Below are 19,589 nucleotides of genomic sequence, written 5' to 3'. Positions count from 1 at the left end.
CCTGTGTGCATGGCACACAGTATTTGACTAGCATGGTGATATTAAAAGAATTATTTATGTACTTTATTCATTTATTTATGGCTACATTGGGTCTTTTTTGCCACACATGGGCTTTTCTTTAGTTGTGGTGGTGGGGGCTACTCTCAAGTTGTGGGCTTAGTGCAGTGGCTTCTCTTGTTGCAGAGCAGGGCTCTAGGGAGCACAGGCTTCAGCAGTTATGTTGTGTGGGCTCCCTATTTGCAGAGCACAGGCTCAGCAGTTGGGATGCATGGGCCCAGCTGCCCCATGGCATGTGGGATCCTCATGGACCAGGGATCGAACCTTTGTCCTCTGCATTGGCAGGTGGACTCTCAACTACTGAGAAGTCCACCAGGGAAGTTCATATTTTCTTATATCACACACGCCCCATCCAAGAATTGTATGAGGTGCTGGTTTCCAGAACCGATATTCTCTAGCCATTTAACTACTGAATATTGCTCAAGACAAGTTAGCAACCATTGTGAGGCAAGAACCTTACAGATGGACCCTGCTTTTACCTGGAGTAAGTCTCCAGATAAATTTTTCTGGGACAGGGAACAGTGGTGGGATGGGGCCAGCCTCCTACACATTTCCTGCTCTAACTGCCTCTAATGCATACTTTTTCCATATTGATTTGTCTCCTTTTTTGTTGACATTACCCTCAAAGGTTCAGGAGCTGTTGGCGAGGGCTGGCATAATCCTTGTATTGAAAACTATGTCTTTGTTAGGTTACTGTAAAAGTTAGACATACTTAGACAATGAATATATGAAAATTAGGTGCCCATTTAACCTTCTGACCAAACGTCTCAGACCCCCTCAAAATAGCTCCCAAAGTAAAGAGCCCTCCATTTACTTTGGGGGTTGTACTTCATTGATTTTTGGTCCTGGTCACTAATAGAGAATGAGACATCACCTAATGAGTGAGTTATTGGAATTATGGACCTGCATCACAGATATAAATCTCTCATTCCCAGTACTTCTCTCTCACTAAATCTCTTCAGTTAAAAAAGTCATCCCAATGTGTCCTATCCCTTCCATGCAACCTGCCCAACTGCTAATTTGACAGATTTCCCTGTGCAGCCAGTTCAAAATTAGCTAACTTTAAGGGTTTACTGAATGCAAGGCAACACACCAATGTTCTCTTGTTTATTCCTCACAACAACCCTAAGGATTAATATAATTAATGTCAGTTTGCAGTTGAGGAAATTAAAGGCACAGAAGAGTTAATGTGTCTAAGATTCTGTTAGGAAGCATTAGCAGAGAAATCAGAACTCTTGGGCTGTCTTCTTCCACCATTCATCAATAAAAGTAAGAAATTCTTGTCTTACTGACAAAATGGTATGCCCCAACTTATACCATAGGCAGGTGACTTTAAAGAAAATTTATTGCTTTCTGCCCGTGGACGCCACCGAGAAAGCATCGTTGAAGACTTCCCCGCCTCCACTGCCGTCATGTCTAAATCAGAGTCTCCCAAAGAGCCCGAACAGCTGCGGAAACTCTTCATCGGAGGATTGAGCTTTGAAACAACTGATGAGAGTCTGAGGAGCCATTTTGAGCAATGGGGAACACTCACAGACTGTGTGGTAATGAGGGATCCAAACACCAAGCGCTCCAGAGGCTTCGGGTTTGTCACATACGCCACGGTGGAGGAGGTGGATGCGGCCATGAATGCAAGGCCACACAAGGTGGACGGAAGAGTTGTGGAACCAAAGAGGGCCGTGTCAAGAGAAGATTCTCAAAGACCTGGTGCCCACTTAACTGTGAAAAAGATTTTTGTTGGTGGCATTAAAGAAGACACTGAAGAACATCACCTGAGAGATTATTTTGAACAGTATGGAAAAATTGAAGTAATTGAAATCATGACTGATCGAGGCAGTGGCAAAAAGAGAGGCTTTGCTTTTGTAACCTTTGATGACCATGACTCTGTAGACAAAATTGTCATTCAGAAATACCACACTGTGAATGGCCACAACTGTGAAGTGAGAAAAGCCCTGTCTAAGCAAGAGATGGCTAGTGCTTCATCCAGCCAGAGAGGTCGAAGTGGTTCTGGAAACTTTGGTGGTGGTCGTGGAGGTGGTTTTGGTGGGAATGACAACTTTGGTCGTGGAGGAAACTTCAGTGGTCGAGGTGGCTTTGGTGGCAGCCGTGGTGGTGGCGGATATGGTGGCAGTGGGGATGGATATAATGGATTTGGTAATGACGGAAGCAATTTTGGAGGTGGCGGAAGCTACAATGATTTTGGCAATTACAACAATCAATCTTCAAATTTTGGACCCATGAAAGGAGGAAACTTTGGAGGCAGAAGTTCTGGCCCCTATGGTGGTGGAGGCCAATACTTTGCCAAACCACGAAACCAAGGTGGCTATGGTGGTTCCAGCAGCAGCAGTAGCTATGGCAGTGGCAGAAGGTTTTAATTACTGCCAGGAAACAAAGCTTAGCAGGAGAGGAGAGCCAGAGAAGTGACAGGGAAGCTACAGGTTACAACAGATTTGTGAACTCAGCCAAGCACAGTGGTGGCAGGGCCTAGCTGCTACAAAGAAGACATGTTTTAGACAATACTCATGTGTATGGGCAAAAAACTCGAGGACTGTACTTGTGACTAATTGTATAACAGGTTATTTTAGTTTCTGTTCTGTGGAAAGTGTAAAGCATTCCAACAAAGGGTTTTAATGTAGATTTTTTTTTTTGCACCCATGCTGTTGATTGCTAAATGTAATAGTCTGATCATGACGCTGAATAAATGTCTTTTTTTTTTTTTTTTTCAATGTGCTGTGTAAAGTTAGTCTACTCTGAAGCCATTTTGGTAAACTACCCCAACAGTGTGAAGTTAGAATTCCTTCAGGGTGATGCCAGGTTCCATTTGAAATTTATTTACAACTTGCTTGGTGGAGAAGCTGTTGTCTTCAGAACCTTGGTGTAGTTGAACTGACAGTTACTGTGTTGTGACCTGGAGTTCACCATTTAAAGGGTCACCCATGCAAAGTCATGGAGGTTTTTTTTTTTTGTTGTTGTTATTAATGATTGTTGGCACATCCTATGCAATATATCTAAATTGAATTATGGTACCAGATAAAAGTTATAGATGGGAATGAAGCTTGTGTATCATCCATTATCATGTGTAATCAATAAAAGATTTAATACCCTCTTAAAAAAAAAAAAAAAAAGAAAATTTATTAATTTCCCCTGTCATCCCCAAGCTGGAAAGACTTGTTTTCTTTTGGTCAATTTATGACCCCTGTCCAATTCAGGTAGGGATAGCCACAATTTCATTAAGCTTATAAACTGAGTAAGAAAAGCCATAATTTCCAGAACTTGGATAGTATTTTTTCTGTTGGAGTGTGGCTCCCAATGTAAAGTTCCTGCACCTCAATGAAAATCAGCGTTTCTTTCACTTTCTATGGGAGAGGACAAAGGGGCTGGGAATAGGTGTTAGATCGACCATGCTGGGGCATCTATAGTATCTGGAGTTATGTTTTGATGTAATTCAACATTCCAAATCATAGCTGAATTAAGAACAACATTGTTGAAGACAGGGATGGGGGATGACCAAAACCTTCCTTGTATTCAAGAAGTAAATTCCTATCTGAAATAGAAGGCAAGGTCATCTGCTGTGAGAGGAGGGAGCTGGGTGAGATAAGAAGCCTGAGGAGCATGAGGACCTTCTAAATTAACAAGGAAGATGCAGAGAGAACTGATATAGGGTTTCTGATGGTTTAGTTGAATCAGAGGTAAGTTTACAGGGGTATTGATCCACAAAAGTGTGTGATTTTCTCAACCAGTACTCAGATGCATGTGGAAACTTGGGACAGTGTGGAAGAACAAGCAGACTCCACTTGTTGAGGACTGCAGAAGCATGGAGCCAGAGAAAGCTGTCTTTAATAACAAAAGGAAGTGTGGGAGTATAAAGAGGCTGATAGGGATGACTATATGACATTTTGGAAGGCACCATGAGAAAGCAGTGTCAGTACATGTGATACTACCAAGGTAATGTACCTGGGACTCTGACCTTTGGGAGTAACAACCTGAGCCTATTTACTTTGCTATAATATAGGGACAATTCTTCCAATGATTAGTGAGGATGAATACACCTTAACTATAAAGCAATTTGGTGATAGTTGGACAAGAATTTGGGCAATGTCACACTGACTTGGGTTACTAACAGATGGTTACAACTATATGAGCATAAAGATTTTAGGATGCCTATTTATTTTGTTCCATGAATATGTGAAATTTGAATGAGGGAGGTACAAAAAAGTAAGAGCAGTCAGGGGTTATCAAATTCCTAGAGGTGTCAGGGCCACTTGAGAACAGAAAGCTAGGAACGACAATTAGGTAATTACTAACCTTGGAAGCAGTAATTTTCCAATATGTGACTTTGAGGGAATTTGATGAAGATATAGTGTTTCAATGCTTACCAGTTAAGGGTTTTCACAGATGCCACTCAGTGAATGCTTATAGCAAGGCTTATGAAGTAGAGATTATTCCTATTCTCCAGATGGCAAAAGAATGCAGTTGTGCAAAGCTCTAAACCAGAGGCCAAGAACTTTCCTGTGAAGCACCAGTCAGTATTTTGGGCTTTGTGGGCTATTCGGTCTCTCTTGCAACTACTCAATTCTGATATTGCAGCACAAAAGCAGCCCTAGATAAGACAAGTGAATATAGTGGCCATGCGCCAATAGTTTTATTTACAAAAAGCTTCGGGACTGCTTACTAACCCCCACTCTGAACACAATTTTTCCATTCTCAAAACCCAGCATTCTTCGTTACAACACAAATAAAATTAAGTAGTCCAATGGTTGTTCTTCAGAGGATGCTGTTCAAGCTATACACATGTATTTAATGGCATCAATGTGGAACACAGGCACAATTCTAATGAATAAAGAAAAAGCAAACTGGAAGCAGCTCATTAATATTTCTGGTAAAATGGAGTTAGACTAAGACCAAACTATGGTCAGAGTAGCTTGGTTGTGGTTTCAGCTGTCACTCATGTAGTTTTTTTCCAGTGTAGACAATATTTCCTGGCAGATGTTGAGTACAAGAAAAATGGTAACAAATCCGGAGGGGCCGGAAAAGGAGGCAGGTGTTCTCCCCTCCCCTAATTAGAAGGACTGCAATCAGGTCAGTGGAGCAAGAGCATGTGACTTTGGCCACTCTGGGCCCAGCAACCCTCAAAGCTCCCAGGCAGGACGACTCCTTTCAACATGTGGAAAGAAAGCAACACTCTGGAAATGGCATGGGCTGTGTCCCAGTCCAGATACTTGCCTCTGCCCACGGCATACCTTAAAAACCTTCACAGCTCGGTGTAGGGGTGTTAAAGAACTGGGCCAAGCCTACCCCTCTCCAAACACAGGTATCTGCTATGTGCCTCAGTTACCTTCCTCTCAGTGATCTGCAAGGCTGGACTACTAGGTCCTGCTAGGGCCCAGCTCAACCAAGTGAGTAGTTTCCATAGTTCCCTGAGCCTAGTTAAGGTTAATCTCACCTCTCATCTGTCCAGTTAGAATCGAAGAATCTCTGAGATCTCTTCTAGTTCCAATAGTGCGACCTCTAATATGACTAAAATAGCCAACTTAACCAAAGCATGAGCAAGTCAGTCTCTTGCTATTTTAAAAAACTGTCAATGATGTATCACTTACCACACATTGGCCTTCTTATCATTATGTATGTGTGGAAAGATATGCTACATAACAAGACTACTAGTCAAGTTCCTAAAAACCTGGACATGTTTACCCTTTGAGAAATAGAATGCACCTGTTTAGCTTTCTGAATGAACCAAGAAAGCCTGGGGTTATGACCAGAGTTTCCAAATAACTCAATCTCCAAATAAGATAACCTGGAATCCAAGTGGTATTAAACAAGTGGAAATCTAATTTTTTGTATTATACTTCTGAGTATGTGAACACCATGACAATGGTCTGGGGCCAAAGAAGCAGATCAGTGTGTACTTCTGCACTGAAAAGTGTTAGTTGCTCAGTCGGGTCTGACTCTTTGAGACCCCATGGACTGCCAGGCTCCTCTGTTCATGGAATTCTTCAGGCAAAAATATGGCAATGCGCTACCATTTCCTTCTCCAGGGGATCTTCCCGACCCAGGGATTGAATCCAGGTCTCCTGAGTTGCAGGCAGATGCTTTACCATCTGGGCCACCAGGGAAGCCCTGAATTAACTATATTAGAGGCACTTATTGAGTATAACTGGCCTAGAACTCAACAATTCTCTGCCAACACAGGCCTTAGTTGGCTTAGGAAGCACAGAAATCAGTCCATTTCCTGGTCTCCATGTGTTCCCACACTAGTGCAGAACTCTCTTAGAAGCTAACTGCTTCACTGACCTGGATACCACCTGAATTATAACAGGCATCTGCTTCCCCAAATTGTTTCTGCCGATGTTTTCAGACTAACTTCTTTGCTTTTTCACATTTCTCCAATGACTGAAAATAAGATTCACAAGTTACACAGTGCTCTATCAGGCCTTACAGACCTAAATAAACATCCCCATCACTTTTGACAAGGCCTTCTCCCAGTTCTCTGTCACACAGAAATGGCTCTCACCACTGGTACAGACTTATTCCCCCCCACTGAGAATTTCTCTCAGTATTTTCTATGGCTTAGTTCAAGTTCACCATTCCACAAAATTTCTAGGGACTACACTAACCATGTATGGCACAAACTGCATGAATAATTTAGCACATAAACTATCACCACACACTGTACATACCATAACACTATGACCAGAAAGTCTTCTTTCTACAGTTGACCTAAATGTTGCAGTGCTCATTCTGGCCAGAGAAACTGAGTGGATGACTGAGGTGTTGTTCTAGGGCAGGCTGTCCTAGAAGACCAAGTAAACACAATCTACTACTATCACTAGTAATAATGCTGCCTGTTTGGGCTACTGTATTTTTCAACCATTTTGGTATGCCATTAAATCAAGTTAGAAAAATCATGATCTGTGACTTTGTTTTTTAATTCTTAAGCCTTATGATCAGAGAGTTTACAAATTTGAGCTAATGATATAGCCCCTCTAATCCTTCTAATGAGTTGGCAAAAGCACGATTACCAATCACCATATACAAGTAGTTCTACAGTTGCATTTCTGAATTCCTGTTTAAAAGACAACCCTGAATTATAACTTAGTCTGACTTTGTGAAGAATTAACAAGCAAAGTTCGTTAACATATCCTGTCACAGTGAATTTTAAAAGCATCTGATCTTAAAGATCATCTACAAAATGTGAGGTGCTAAATACTCTTTATTTGATGCTATACATAAACCACACTAAAATGCCTTTCATTAAGTAAAAGGCTAAATTTTAGATAGAGAATTTTAATTAAATTGGCATAGTTTATAAAACCAAAAAGATAAAGTGGAATTTGTCAGTGTATTTTCAATTCTTGCCTTAACAGGCTAATGAACACAACTTCAAACACATCTGAATCCTCCTCTGTTCTATGAGACAGTGAAGGGACCTTTTCAGTATTTAAATATATTAATATAACCAGTTATAGAAATCTAAATATAAAACCAATCTCTTATAGGGTTTGAGAAGGAATGCACCATCTCCCTAAGAAGTTTAATATTCCTTATTCAAGTTCAATCATCTCTTTAGAATGGGAAAAGTGATAGTACTTGTTGAACCGGAATTACTATCAAAATTAAAAAAGCTGACCATATTTGTTTAGCCACAAACCAATCTTATTTAAATCAGGACTGTCCAACAGAATTATTCCATCAGCCGTTCATGATCTGAATTCTAGTGTGTGAGATCAATTTAAATATGGTACACATAAAAAGTCATGAGACACTTCTGTTTCATAATAAATAAGGCAGTGGCCAACTATTACTCATTGGTAGCTTTTTTGAGATAAGCTATCAAGTCCTCCCTCTCTCCCTTCTTCTTAATGCCAGCAAAGATCATCTTTGTTCCAGGGATGTACTTCTTGGGATTCTCCAAGTACTCCATCAGCGTCTCCTCTCCCCAGGTGATACCTAAACAAGAAAGGATATATTGTTGAGCATGTCACACTCCTGAAAGTGTCTACCATAGGTTACATTCATACAGTTTGTGCTTGGGTTAGTTAAAAATGCCCCCCTCTTACCTTTGTTCTTGTTGGCATCTGTGTAAGAGAATCCAGCAGCCTGACCCGTCTTTCGTCCAAACAGACCATGGAGGTTTGGCCCAGTCTTGTGCTTGCCTCCCTTTTCCACAGTATGGCACTGGGCACACTTCTGAACAAAAATCTTCTTGCCCTTCTCAACATCACCCATTTTTAAATCTAAAAACGAAAGATTCAGATTAGTAATATATTTTCTCCAAGTGAAAGTACAGTAGATTCCCAACATCAACCCCAGTCACTGACACCAACTTAAATAACAGGTTGAATTTTGTCTTACTTAGTTCACTTGCAACAGATTCTTTAATACCAAAAACACTGTCTGGAAGAACTTCCTTGAAAAAGGAAGATATTCACACCTCTGTGAATATCTCTGCATGCTCAGTCACTAAGTTGTGTCTGATTCTTCATGACCCCATGGACTGTAGCCCACCAGGCTCCTCTGGCCATGGGATATTCCAGGCAAGAATTACTAGAGTGGGCTGTCATTTCCTCCTCCAGGGGACCTTTCTGACCCAGGGATTGAACCCACGTCTCTGGTGTCTCCTGCACTGGCAGGCAAATTCTTTACCACTGAACCACCTGGGAAGCCCCTCTGTGTGTTTAAGTGCCAACTAAAACTTGGCACTTGCCATCAGCCTATACAAGGATTAAGGCACAAGCGGCTGCAGTCTGACCTTCAACACATTCTGAAAGGATTTCAGGGTGGAGCAGAATAAGGCACTCTGGGCTCTGAGTAAACTGGCAAAACTGGCCTTCAGATAGATCTTTTCAGGTGAAGATTTTATGAGCCCAATTCTTCCATCTCCTTATTATCTAGAAAAGCACTAAAATCCTTAACGGTGGTACCTGTTCCTGCTGATTAGCAGCAAACCTCTGGTAAGTGTGTTTGACTGCATAGTACCCCCATTCATGAAAATCATATACAATACTGACATTCTCCCCCTACCTCCTCAGAGCAGTTTCTCGTCTTCTAGGACATACTCATCGTTTTGCCCCAAAGAAAACTTAACTCACAACTCTCAAGTTGTGCATTTTTTTTTTCCAGTTGACATAAGTGATGAAAGGTTAGAGGTCAGGAAAGCAAAGCGGGAAGCTAGTTCAAAGCCATTTCAAAAGATGAGACCAAGGTCACGAAAAGTCACAAATCCAATTAAGTTGAACTGAGATCATATTAAATCCAAGCCACCAAATTCCAACTTTTAAGGCCTCATTATTTATTCATACAATTTAAAGCCACTGCTCTCTTTAGAGAAAACAAAATACATTTTTACAAAAAGGGAAATCTTTCTTGATTCAGTCCGCTCAGGTTACTCGAAATTGCTTTGCTGTGGGTAGGAGGTCAGCAGCCGGCTTTGCGGTCACCCAGGGACCCCCATCATCCAGCTGTCGGATCCCCGGAAGTGACCACGAGGTCATCCATCCAGGCTTGTTTCAAGGAGACTGTGATGAAACCTACCCCCTCGGACGTTCCTCAGCAGGTTAAGGAGGGAAGCGACAAGTGGCCAAGAAATGACTTATTGGAGGAGCAGTCGTTTCTGCTCTTTTGGAAGGAGGACGTGAAGCGCTGCGCTCCGTCCCCGCACTCCCGCCCTCACCTCGGAGTTAGTCTTGTCTACCATTGCCCCAGCTCAGCAGTTCCTATAACGGAGAACCGGCGTCTCGGTAAGAATCGCGACCAAGCCGCCTCCGAGCTTTCAGAACCTTGACCGACCCTACTACCTAGTTGGGGTCTCAAGCCGTAGCCCACCCGGTTCTGGCCCGGCGCAGTCTAGCTGGGCGCCACTCCCTGCCAGCTCCCTCGCCCCCGCGCGCGGGCCTCAGTTCACCCGCGCGGCCCCCATGCAGGCGCACGCATTCGTGGCTCAGCTTTCCGCCTGCTGCGGCCTCCGCGCCCCGCGCTCACCGTTCTTTCTCTGGGCGCGACTGAGAAGTTCCCGCTCGCAAGCCGAACGCCCCGCTTTCTAAGCCCAAGGACACGCCGGTACGTGCCTAAGTACCGGTGTTGGTGCAACCAAACTGGCTCCGCCCTCCGGTCCCCTGACGTCCGTCCCGGCGACCGGATACGCAGTGACGAAGCCGCGCCTCATTGGCTCGGGTCTCCAGGCCTGAGGCCGGACTCAGGGCGCGCGCATGCCGACTAGCACGCTTGGGGGTACCGCGTGAGTGCCCTTCCTCTCCCGGCCTTTCCTTCCTGGCAATTACGACAGGCCATTAGAGGTACGACACCGAGGTTGTGCCGGAAGGGGCTGAGAGCAGTCCTGGCGTGTGCCGTCCGGGAGGGTGGAGCGGAGTCGAGCGGTGGATCGATAGCGTTATCTTCTCGTAAGGTAACCAGTCTCGTGCTGGCTGACGTAATGCTCTTTCAGCACCATGTTTTGTCTGCTCGGAGGGAAACGGTCGACTTGGACACAGCAGAGGTCTCTTGGCTGTCATCCCTTCAGCTGGAGACCTTTACCCAGACTCGGTCGTATTTCCGCCGCTGGCGCCAGCTGCACCCAACAGAAATAGCCCGCAAGCAGGAAGAATTGGACACGAGCTCCTGACCTTGTTCTTGTTTTGCCTATCCGCTGTAATTTTAAGTTATCTTCTTCCAAATCGTCCCTTGATGGAGCCCTGAAGACTAGGGCAGCTGCTGCAGTTGAGGCAGAGACTGGATTATAGTTCGGGCCCCTCACCTGCTGGCTTCTTTTTTACCACCTGCTTTTCTACACGTGCTTCTCGCGTTTGTGTGCAAAAAGAGCAAGGGGTGTGTGCGACCAGCATCCAGAAAGAAACATTTTTAGATGGCTAGCGAATCTTTGGAACTCTATAGAGGATTTGCATTCCATCTAACCTAGGTGAAGCTCATGTTCAAGCAAGCTGATGTGGTTGGAGTCGTTAGAAATGCAAGGGACTTCTGGCAGTACAGAAGTTAAGACTCCGCGCTTCCAACGCCGGGACTGCGGTTGGATCCCTGTTGGGAGGACTAAAATCCTACATGCCTGCACGGCATGGCCAAAACCAACCAAAAAACAAACAAACAAACAGGTTTAATCACTGCAGCTTCCAGTAGTCATACTTTTCCTCCACCACAAGCTCTCATTGAAGACATGCCCAGTTTTGTCACTGGGAAATTTTCTCGACTCCTGTCCTTCAAATTCAGCCCCCGAGTTTGAATTTTTCCTCCTTTCCCATATCCTGTCAGACGGTGCTGTATTCATTCAGTCCAGTGTTTATTGAATACATACTGTTTGCCAGGCACTGTCTAGGACGGTGGAGTAAATCAGTGAGAACTTTTTCTCTGGCGGAGCTAATGTTGTAGCATCCTTCCTCCTCCCTTCAATTAAGCAATAGATTGTTGTTGTTTAGTTGCTCAGGTGCGTGGGACTCTTTTGGGACCACATGGGACTGTCGCCCACCAGGCATCTCTGTCCATGGGATTTCTCAGGCAAGATTACTGGAGTGGGTTGCCTTTTCCTCCTCCAGGGGATCTTCCCCACCCATTCATTGAACCCCTCCTTCTTGGCGGGCAGTTGCTCTACCACTGAGCTGTCTTGGAAACCCCAAGCAATAGAAGTTAGTAGGTTAACCTGGATTACCTCAGACCCCTCTTAAACTGGTCCTATAATTTCTTCTCCAGATCATCTATCTCCTTATACGAATAGATTATTGTTTTCTGTGTCCTGATTTCCCATTTTCTTGTCTCTGATCTCACACACTGCTGCCACAAAAGTGTACTGTAAAACAGAGAAGAAATCACAACACTTGAATATTCAAGAACTTTTGTGGCTTTTGGAGTGGACCAAGATAGTGTTTTAACTGTAATACTGAAGTAGGCTCATTTGACTAGCTACCCAAGTTTTTGAAAAACCGGGCTCAGTTAACACCTTGCAAATTCAGTCCATATGTTTGACGCCAAGTCCTAATGTTGCCACCCATATCTCTTCAAGGAATACTTGGGCTTTAAATGGGTATTTGTCCTAATTCAAATCTTCTGTGTTTGTGGTATCAGAAGTTACTAGTCTTTGTTCAGTTGACTGAACAAAGTAGCAACATTGTGCTGGTACTGCAGGCCATGCAGAATTAGCAATACATCAAGGGGCCTAGTGATTGATGGACATTTCAAATTTATTTCCATGAGGGGGAGAATAGAAAATCAGAAGTCCTTAACACCTTTACCTGAGGAAATTGGGGATAAAGAGTGTTGTAATTGAAAGTAGAAGGAAAATGAGAACGCCAACAAGAGCAAAAATGAACACTTGGCACATTCCTGTAGTAGATACTATTTAACATTTGTGCTTAATATCCATGTATTCAGGTTCTAAAGAGATTCATAGTGCTTACCATGTATTCAAGATACCAGAGAGAATTAGTTGAGAACATTACTATTCTACAAGTTGCCCAGTTCCATATTTGTATATCTGTTCTATCTCCATCTTTTCCTATTGTAGTGGCTGGTAAGGGGTATAACTATTATATAACAAATGCCTTAGATTTCTCCTTCCAGCAGCACAATGGGTGATATATACATTTTTTTTCTTGTTAATTTATTCCTTTTTATTTGTTTTTTTTATGTTTATTGACACCAATTATGAAGTTGCTCAGTCGTGTCCGACTCTTTTGCGACCCCATGGACTGTAGCCCACCAGGCTCCTCCATCCATGGAATTTTCTAGGCAAGAGTACTGGAGTGGGTTGCCATTTCCTTCTCCATATACATTTTTAATGTTCATGATAAGAAAGAAATCTAGTAAAATGCCACCCCCTCAAACCAAAACATCTAATGACGTTGCAAGAAATGAGGGAAAAGAAGTCTAGTTGGAGGCAGGGGTGAGGCAGGCAGCAAGAACTGAAAACTGTGATAAGCATAAGTTGACTCCAGAGACACCAATTGCTGAAGTGAAAGAGCCTTAGGCTTTAAGGGCATCTCTGGTGGCTCAGCATCTGGTGGCTCCTTCAATGGAGAAGTTGTGGGTTTGATCCCTGGGTTGGGAAGATCCTCTGGAGAAGGAAATGGCAACCCACTCCAGTATTCTTGCCTGGGAAATCCCATGGACAGAGGACCCTGGAAGGCTACAGTCCAGGTTTTAAAAGATTTGGACACGGCGTGGCCACTAAACAACTGCAGAATGGAAGTAAAGCTCATACAAAAGAAGAGTAGTGGAGTAGGGAGGGGTCTCGGTTGGTTGAGGCCCCTGCATAATGCTGAAACACTTCAATCTAAAGGATAAAATAGTCTGCTCATTGGCAAAGGGAAGAACCAAATTAGTCTTGTCTGGCTTGGTCTTGGGTACTGGATGGGAGGAAAAAGTATCCTCTGATAATTCATAACCACAGGTCTGCCCACATGGAGGTTTAAGGTTTGATTTATTTTACCTGCACGGCCTAAGGAACCTCTAGCAGAAAAATGAACAAAGTAATTGTAGATAGGTGATGTGTTCTGGTGTCTGGCAAAAACACTCAAATCTCTAGAGAAATATCTCAGTCAACCCAGGTTCCATATTTAAGAAATGCTGTGGTGAGATAATAATGAAAACCAACAAAGAGCAAAATTATAGTCACAAAGGGCCAGTTGGAATTATTAGATAGTGTTGGAGAAGTAAAAACCTTACTGAAAAAGAGGGACCTCATATCACTATGGAAAGAAAGCAAACACATTTATTACTGAATAAGCACAATATAAAATAGCTGTATATAGGTAATCTAGAAGAAACTACCAAATCAAAATAAGACCTCACACGATTTATACTAAACTAATTATAATCCTTTTATCTCATGCTGTTTTTAGCTAGCATATAAGATGAGGCTTTAGGATCAGTAGTGCCCTATTTTCCATTTGACAGCACTATTGTCACTTATCATTTGGATTAATGGTAACCTGTTTTCCACAGGAGGACTTGACATCACGGTTTGTGGCCAGATCCTTCTTAGTTAAGTTTTTATTTTTTCACATTATTTCACCCTCAGTTCACTTGGGAATTGTGGTAGCCATTTGTTTAATGAGTTGTCCTCGTCCAAAAGAAAAATAAACCTTTTCTTTTCCTGAGAAATAAATGGTCACACCTGCATTAAGCTCCCAAGGTGAAGCTCTATCTACCTAGGTGTTTACATTTTTTGAGAGACCTATTTACATTCCAAATGGTTAGTGTGAAGATTTAGGTGGTTTAGATTTTCCTCCTTCCTCTTAGAAGGTGGGAGAAAGTTCTGTTTTTCCTTTATGTGTTAGTCACTTCAGTCATGTCTGATTCTTGGGACCTTGGGTTGTAGCCTGCCGGGCACAGGCCATGGAATTCTCCAGGCAAGAATACAGAAGTGGGTTGCCATTTCCTTCTCCACTTTTTCCTTTATAAATAGAGAAAATAAATTTTATTTACTTTTACAATATATAATGTGAAATGATATTTGAAAACATTTAGATAAAGAAGGAAACAAAAACATGTGCAACAAACAAGGAACTATCAAAAATAATGTGGCAGATTTTAAAAAGAGACAAAAATAATTTCTGTAAATGAAAGTTAAAGTCACTGAAATAAACTTCATATATAGGGTGAGCTTTATACAAAATTCAAGGACAAGAAAGACAAAGCCATAGCTATACCTAAAGGAAAGGATAATGCCTACTGTGATTCTGAGAGGACAGGCTGGGAAATGGAAAGAGGAGGAACATAGCATGTGAGTTGTTGATATTTTAGTGACTGGATTATAGATTAATTTTTAAAAATATATAAAATATGTATATGGGCTTCCCCAGTGCCTCAGTGGTAAAGAATCCACCTGGCAATGCAGGAGATGCAGACTTGGGTTCGATCCTTGGGTCTGGAAGATCCCCTGGAGGAGGGCATGGCAACCCATTCCAGTATTTGTGCCTGAAAAATCCCATGAACAGCCTGGCAGGCTCCAGTCCATGGGGTTGCAAAGAGTCAGACATGATTGAAGTGACTAAGCGCGCGTGTGCACACACACACACACACACACACACACACACACACACACTCGTCCATGGGGTTGCAAAGAGTCAGACATGATTGAAGTGACTAAGCGTGCATGCGCACACACACACACACACACACACACACACACACACACACAGTAAATATGGCCAATCATCCTACATTAAAAACTCAAAAGATGGGGCCACAAAAAAAATGAAAGAATTAATGAAATGGAAGGGAAATACAAAGAAATTACTAAATGTAGAGAACAAATGGTAGAATATATAAAAGAGAAATTAGAGAAGACATAAGAAAGATGGTAGAAGGAGGTCTATTTAGAGTTTCAGAAGACTAAAATGGAGAAAACTAGGGAGAGGCCTGTGTTTGAAAATATAAATCTGAGGATTTTCCAAGACTGATATAAGACATGAGTCTCAAATTCAGGAAGCACATGAATGCAAACAGGATAAACAAAATCAGCAGTAAGACCTGGTGATGGATCATCAGAACTCTCTAGACAAAAAGAAGTATTTAAAATAGATGTAAAAGAGAGATTATCTACTTAAGAAAATTACAAATAGATATACATCACATCTCTCAATAGCAACAATGGAAACCAGAAGTCAGTAGAGTAACTGAAGAGCAAACTCCACAGAGTCACTGTGTGGTTGTCCTCATTTTGGTCCTCATTTGGCCTATCTAGATCCAATCCCACCCCCCCACCCCAACTTCTTTGCCTTGCTGTTCAGTCACTAAGTCATGTCTGACTCTTCATGACCCCATGGACTGTATAGCCCACCAGGCTCCTCAGTCCATGAGATTTACCAGGCAAGAATACTGGAGTGGGGTGCCCTTTCCTTCTCCAGGGGATCTTCCCAGATTAGGGATCAAACCTGCATTGGCAAATGGATTCTTTATCACTGAGTCACCAGGGAAGCCCATCCCCCTCACCTTAGGCATACCCCAGTATGTTTACATGTCAGAAGATACGGAGAATCTTGTGCTTAAGTCATGTGATTGACTTTCTCGCCCTCAGTTTTCCCCAACGTTATTTTACCATGTGACTTTGCTTCTCACAGTACCTAATGTAATGAATATAACTATGCTACAGAATAAAATTGGGAAAAAATTCCATAATTTTAGCCCAGAATAGTTTTAAAGAGGGTGTAACCAAATGACATATTGGTCATGAAACAAAAACAAATATTAAATCTCAAAAAAAGTCAGAAATCCCTCATGAGCTTTCTGTCTAATCCCTCATGAGTAAACTGTCTAAAATGTACCTCTTGTCATATTATCAATAAATGAGTTGATTCCATTTAGCAGTCATATAAACTGTTGGTGGACACCTTCTAAAAATCATGATATTTGGCTTTAGAATAATAGATATCAAGCTATCTGCTATGGTCTGAATGTTTGTGTCCCCCTCCCTGAAAATTTATATATTGAAATCCTAACCCCCAAGATTATTAGGAGGTGGGAGTCTTTGGGAAGTGATTAGTTTCTGCCTGCAATACAGGAGACCCCAGTTCAATTCCTGGGTTGGAAAGATCCAATTGAGAAGGAATAGGCTACCCTCTCCAGTATTCTTGGTCTTCCCTGGTGGCCCAGCTGGTAAAGAATCTGCCTGCAGTGCAGGAGACCTGGGTTCGATCCCTGGGTTGGGAAGATCCCCTGGAGAAGGAAAGGCTACCCATTCCAGTTCTGGCCTGGAGAATTCCACGGACTGTATAGTCCATGGGGTTGCAAAGAGTTGGACACGACTCAATGACTTTCACTTTAGTTCATGAAGGCAGAACCTTCATGAGTAGGATTAGTGCCCTTAAAAGAAGCCCAGAGAGATCCCTTGCTTTTATCAAGTGAGGTTGTGGTAAGAAAATGGTGGTCAGTGAGGAAGCAGAGCCTCACCAGACCCCAAACCAGCCAGTGCCATGACCTGGACTTCCCCACCTCCAGAACTGTGAGAATAATGTTTGTTGCTTACATAAGCCACCTAGTTTGTGGTATTTTGTCATAGCAGCCCAAACAGACTAAGACACCATCCTTTCTTGCCACAGAGTTCCTCAGTTACTAATTAAAACCATTTCTGGATCTTTGCAATAAAATCATTTTTTCTTCATAAAAGAAATGGATATGTTTCTCTATCAGAAGGTGAAAGGAAAAGAAACATCCAACTTAGAACGTGTGTGCATGCAGAGCATTTTGAATTTTGTCTTTTCTACTAACTTATTTTGTCCATGTGTTTACATAAAGGAACAGGGCCCACATATTTATTAAGGTAATTTAGTTTGTAGAGTTGTCAGTCCCTCAGTTAACTGAGCTTTTGAATTTTGTCCTTGTACCCAGTGTTATTGTATACAAACATTTACCTATAGGAACAGTGACCATATATTTATTTTATTAAGGTACTACTATAGTTCGTATAGACATTTGTCAATTATCAGGAATTTGAGTTTTTTTCAAAATTTTTTTGTAAAATTTTGTCATACACATTGTTTATTATGATTTTGGAAAAATTCCTTGGCATATTATTTGAAAATGAGATTAAAGACTATAAATTTTTCTGGTTCTATTTTATTGCCAAATTGTTAAACTTTTGAAGAAGACAGAACATCACCTTTTCTGGGTTCTTCTGACCAGACCCTAACTTAAATACCTGAAAACATAAACTTCATTAACAAGCTCATTATGGCTTCTCCAGAAAACAGAATCCAGCAATGAGGAAGAAATTCTGTTATATTTTTTCTTTTCTTGCAAGAAGCTGGGTTTTGAAGGGAAGGATGAATAGCTCAATTATAGAAATAATAGGAATTATGGCCATAGAATTGGTGTCTCTTCCCCAAGTGCTCTTTATCCCTCAGGTCTTTATAGTCTTCTAGAACCGATGTATGGAAACGTTTTTGTGCACCAGTTTTTGAAAAAGCGTTCTTAAGCTCCAGCAGGTCTGTTTGAGGTTTGGCCACTCCAGCTCTAGGAATCCAACCCAGGATAGGTTTTGTTTCTTCATCATCCTCCATATTCAAGGTCAACTGTTCTGGCTTACTTAAAAAGTGTTCAAAATCAAAAGTTTTCAAGTCTGGTTTACTTTGTAAAATATCAGGCTTACTAAGGCTAACAGGGTTTTGGTACACATTATACTGATTTAAATGTTCATAGGGAATGTAATGATCTGGGTTACAGTAAGGTAAAAGTTGGGGTTTTAATGACAGCTGTCTCCAGTACAAATCTTCGGTCTTGTTAGTATCTGTGATTTTTGGAAATGGTTTTATGTCATAAGTATTAGCCAGATCTTTTGTTGGGTAACGGGATGGGAGTGCATAGGTAGATAGCAAGCTTTGTTCTTCCTTAATCTTTTCTTCAATCTCTTGGTTTTTATGTGTCACGCCTGCAGGTATGTTATCACTCAGAGCCATCATTTCTGTAGAACTGGGCACAAAGGTATGAAAAGTACACAGAACTCGAGGGGTACAGTCTGGACAGGAAGGCGGTCTTTGCTCAACAGTAGCCTCCAGAGGACGTCGGTTCTGAATCAGTCGGGCAATTCGTCCTTCCAAGGGTCTGGTGGGCCTTAAGGCAGGATGGAATTTTTCTTGCTGTGGTGGTAGGATAAAAAAGAGAAAATCAACTAATTAATAGATCTAGCATTGTCAGGATATTGCCACAAATGGCAGGTCAAAATTCATACCAATTTTCACTGTCTGAGCAAACACAGGACGGGTTGGAGTCAACACTGCAATGTTTACTGATATTTATTTAAAGACATTGAAATTTGGGTCCTAATAAACACATGTTTTTATAAGTAAAGGGCACATTTTTACTTGGCTATAGAGAAATTTTTCCATGTAGGAACTCTTTGTTTTCAGACTTTCCAAGATATAAAAGAACTTATTGGAATAAAACAGGTCATATTTTATGATGATGTCTGTCACCAACAGATGATGTTAAAAGTTATGTGCAATTATTTAAATCTCAGCCAAAGCCTTCTTTATTAGACTCAGGCAAGGGTTTTTAAACCTTGGTTGGTTGTATCAGAATCAGCTTTGGAGTTAGCAGAAAATAAAATTCCCAAGCTTGGTCCTCTGAGATTGTGATGCAGAGGGTCTGCAGTAGGGCTTAGGAATCTTTCTTAATAAGCATCTTGAGTGATGCTAAGGCCAGTGATATGCTATGCTTGGAGAAACACTGGTCTGACAGGGGTTTGTCATAGCTGTGCTTCTCTTTTGAGATGTTTGACAGATATTGTGAACTTAATCATGTCTGGTAACCGCAAAAGCAATGAGTGTGTTTAAGGGGTTATTAATAGATATATGACTGGGGGGAGGGGTAAGAGGAAGAGGGAGGAGTTGACTTGGAAGGGGCATGAGGGGACTTTCTGGGAGGATGGTAATGTTGAATATATTGATAGAGGTTTGGGTTACAAAGGTGTATGCATTAGTCAAAACTTATTGAATGTACACTTAATGTTTGTGTAATTGTAATGAATGTATGTGAAGTGAAGTGGAAGTCACTGAGTTGTGTCCGACTCTATGTGACCCCTATACAGTCCA

The 19,589-nt window shown here is 41.9% G+C and overlaps 3 protein-coding genes and 1 long non-coding RNA gene across 5 annotated transcripts in view; 2 read left to right on the top strand and 2 right to left on the bottom strand.

Moving 5' to 3' along the window:
- The first annotated feature begins 1,407 nt into the window (after positions 1 to 1,407).
- Positions 1,408 to 3,187, top strand: LOC122438483 (heterogeneous nuclear ribonucleoprotein A1). The gene has a single exon (XM_043463373.1). The coding sequence runs from the start codon at positions 1,470 to 1,472 to the stop codon at positions 2,430 to 2,432; it is 963 nt and encodes a 320-aa protein (XP_043319308.1). The 5' UTR covers positions 1,408 to 1,469; the 3' UTR covers positions 2,433 to 3,187.
- A 1,488-nt stretch (positions 3,188 to 4,675) lies between these two features.
- On the bottom strand, positions 4,676 to 10,171 carry LOC122438479 (cytochrome c). Its single transcript, XM_043463371.1, has 3 exons — positions 10,036 to 10,171; positions 8,115 to 8,291; positions 4,676 to 8,004 (listed from the first exon to the last, which is right to left on the bottom strand). Exons 2-3 carry the CDS (start codon positions 8,281 to 8,283, stop codon positions 7,856 to 7,858), a joined length of 318 nt encoding a protein of 105 aa, XP_043319306.1. The 5' UTR covers positions 8,284 to 8,291; positions 10,036 to 10,171; the 3' UTR covers positions 4,676 to 7,855.
- Positions 10,172 to 10,304: 133 nt separating this feature from the next.
- The window catches only part of LOC122438481, a 171,939-nt gene continuing 162,654 nt past the window's right edge, over positions 10,305 to 19,589 (top strand). For both annotated transcript variants that reach the window (XR_006268569.1, XR_006268570.1), the window contains exon 1: positions 10,305 to 10,459. This is a non-coding gene — a long non-coding RNA (uncharacterized LOC122438481). The remainder of the gene's footprint in view (positions 10,460 to 19,589) is intronic.
- C3H7orf31 (chromosome 3 C7orf31 homolog) overlaps positions 17,601 to 19,589 on the bottom strand; it is a 40,926-nt gene continuing 38,937 nt past the window's right edge. The window contains exon 10 of the mRNA XM_043463368.1: positions 17,601 to 18,635. Coding sequence (XP_043319303.1) covers positions 17,832 to 18,635 — 804 coding nt within the window. The 3' untranslated portion in view covers positions 17,601 to 17,831. The remainder of the gene's footprint in view (positions 18,636 to 19,589) is intronic.

Source organism: Cervus canadensis, chromosome 3 (assembly GCF_019320065.1).
Source record: "Cervus canadensis isolate Bull #8, Minnesota chromosome 3, ASM1932006v1, whole genome shotgun sequence".
Taxonomy (NCBI): domain Eukaryota; kingdom Metazoa; phylum Chordata; class Mammalia; order Artiodactyla; family Cervidae; genus Cervus; species Cervus canadensis.
The sequence above is the reverse complement of the archived record's forward strand: the minus strand, read 5'-3'. Positions and strand labels throughout refer to the sequence as shown.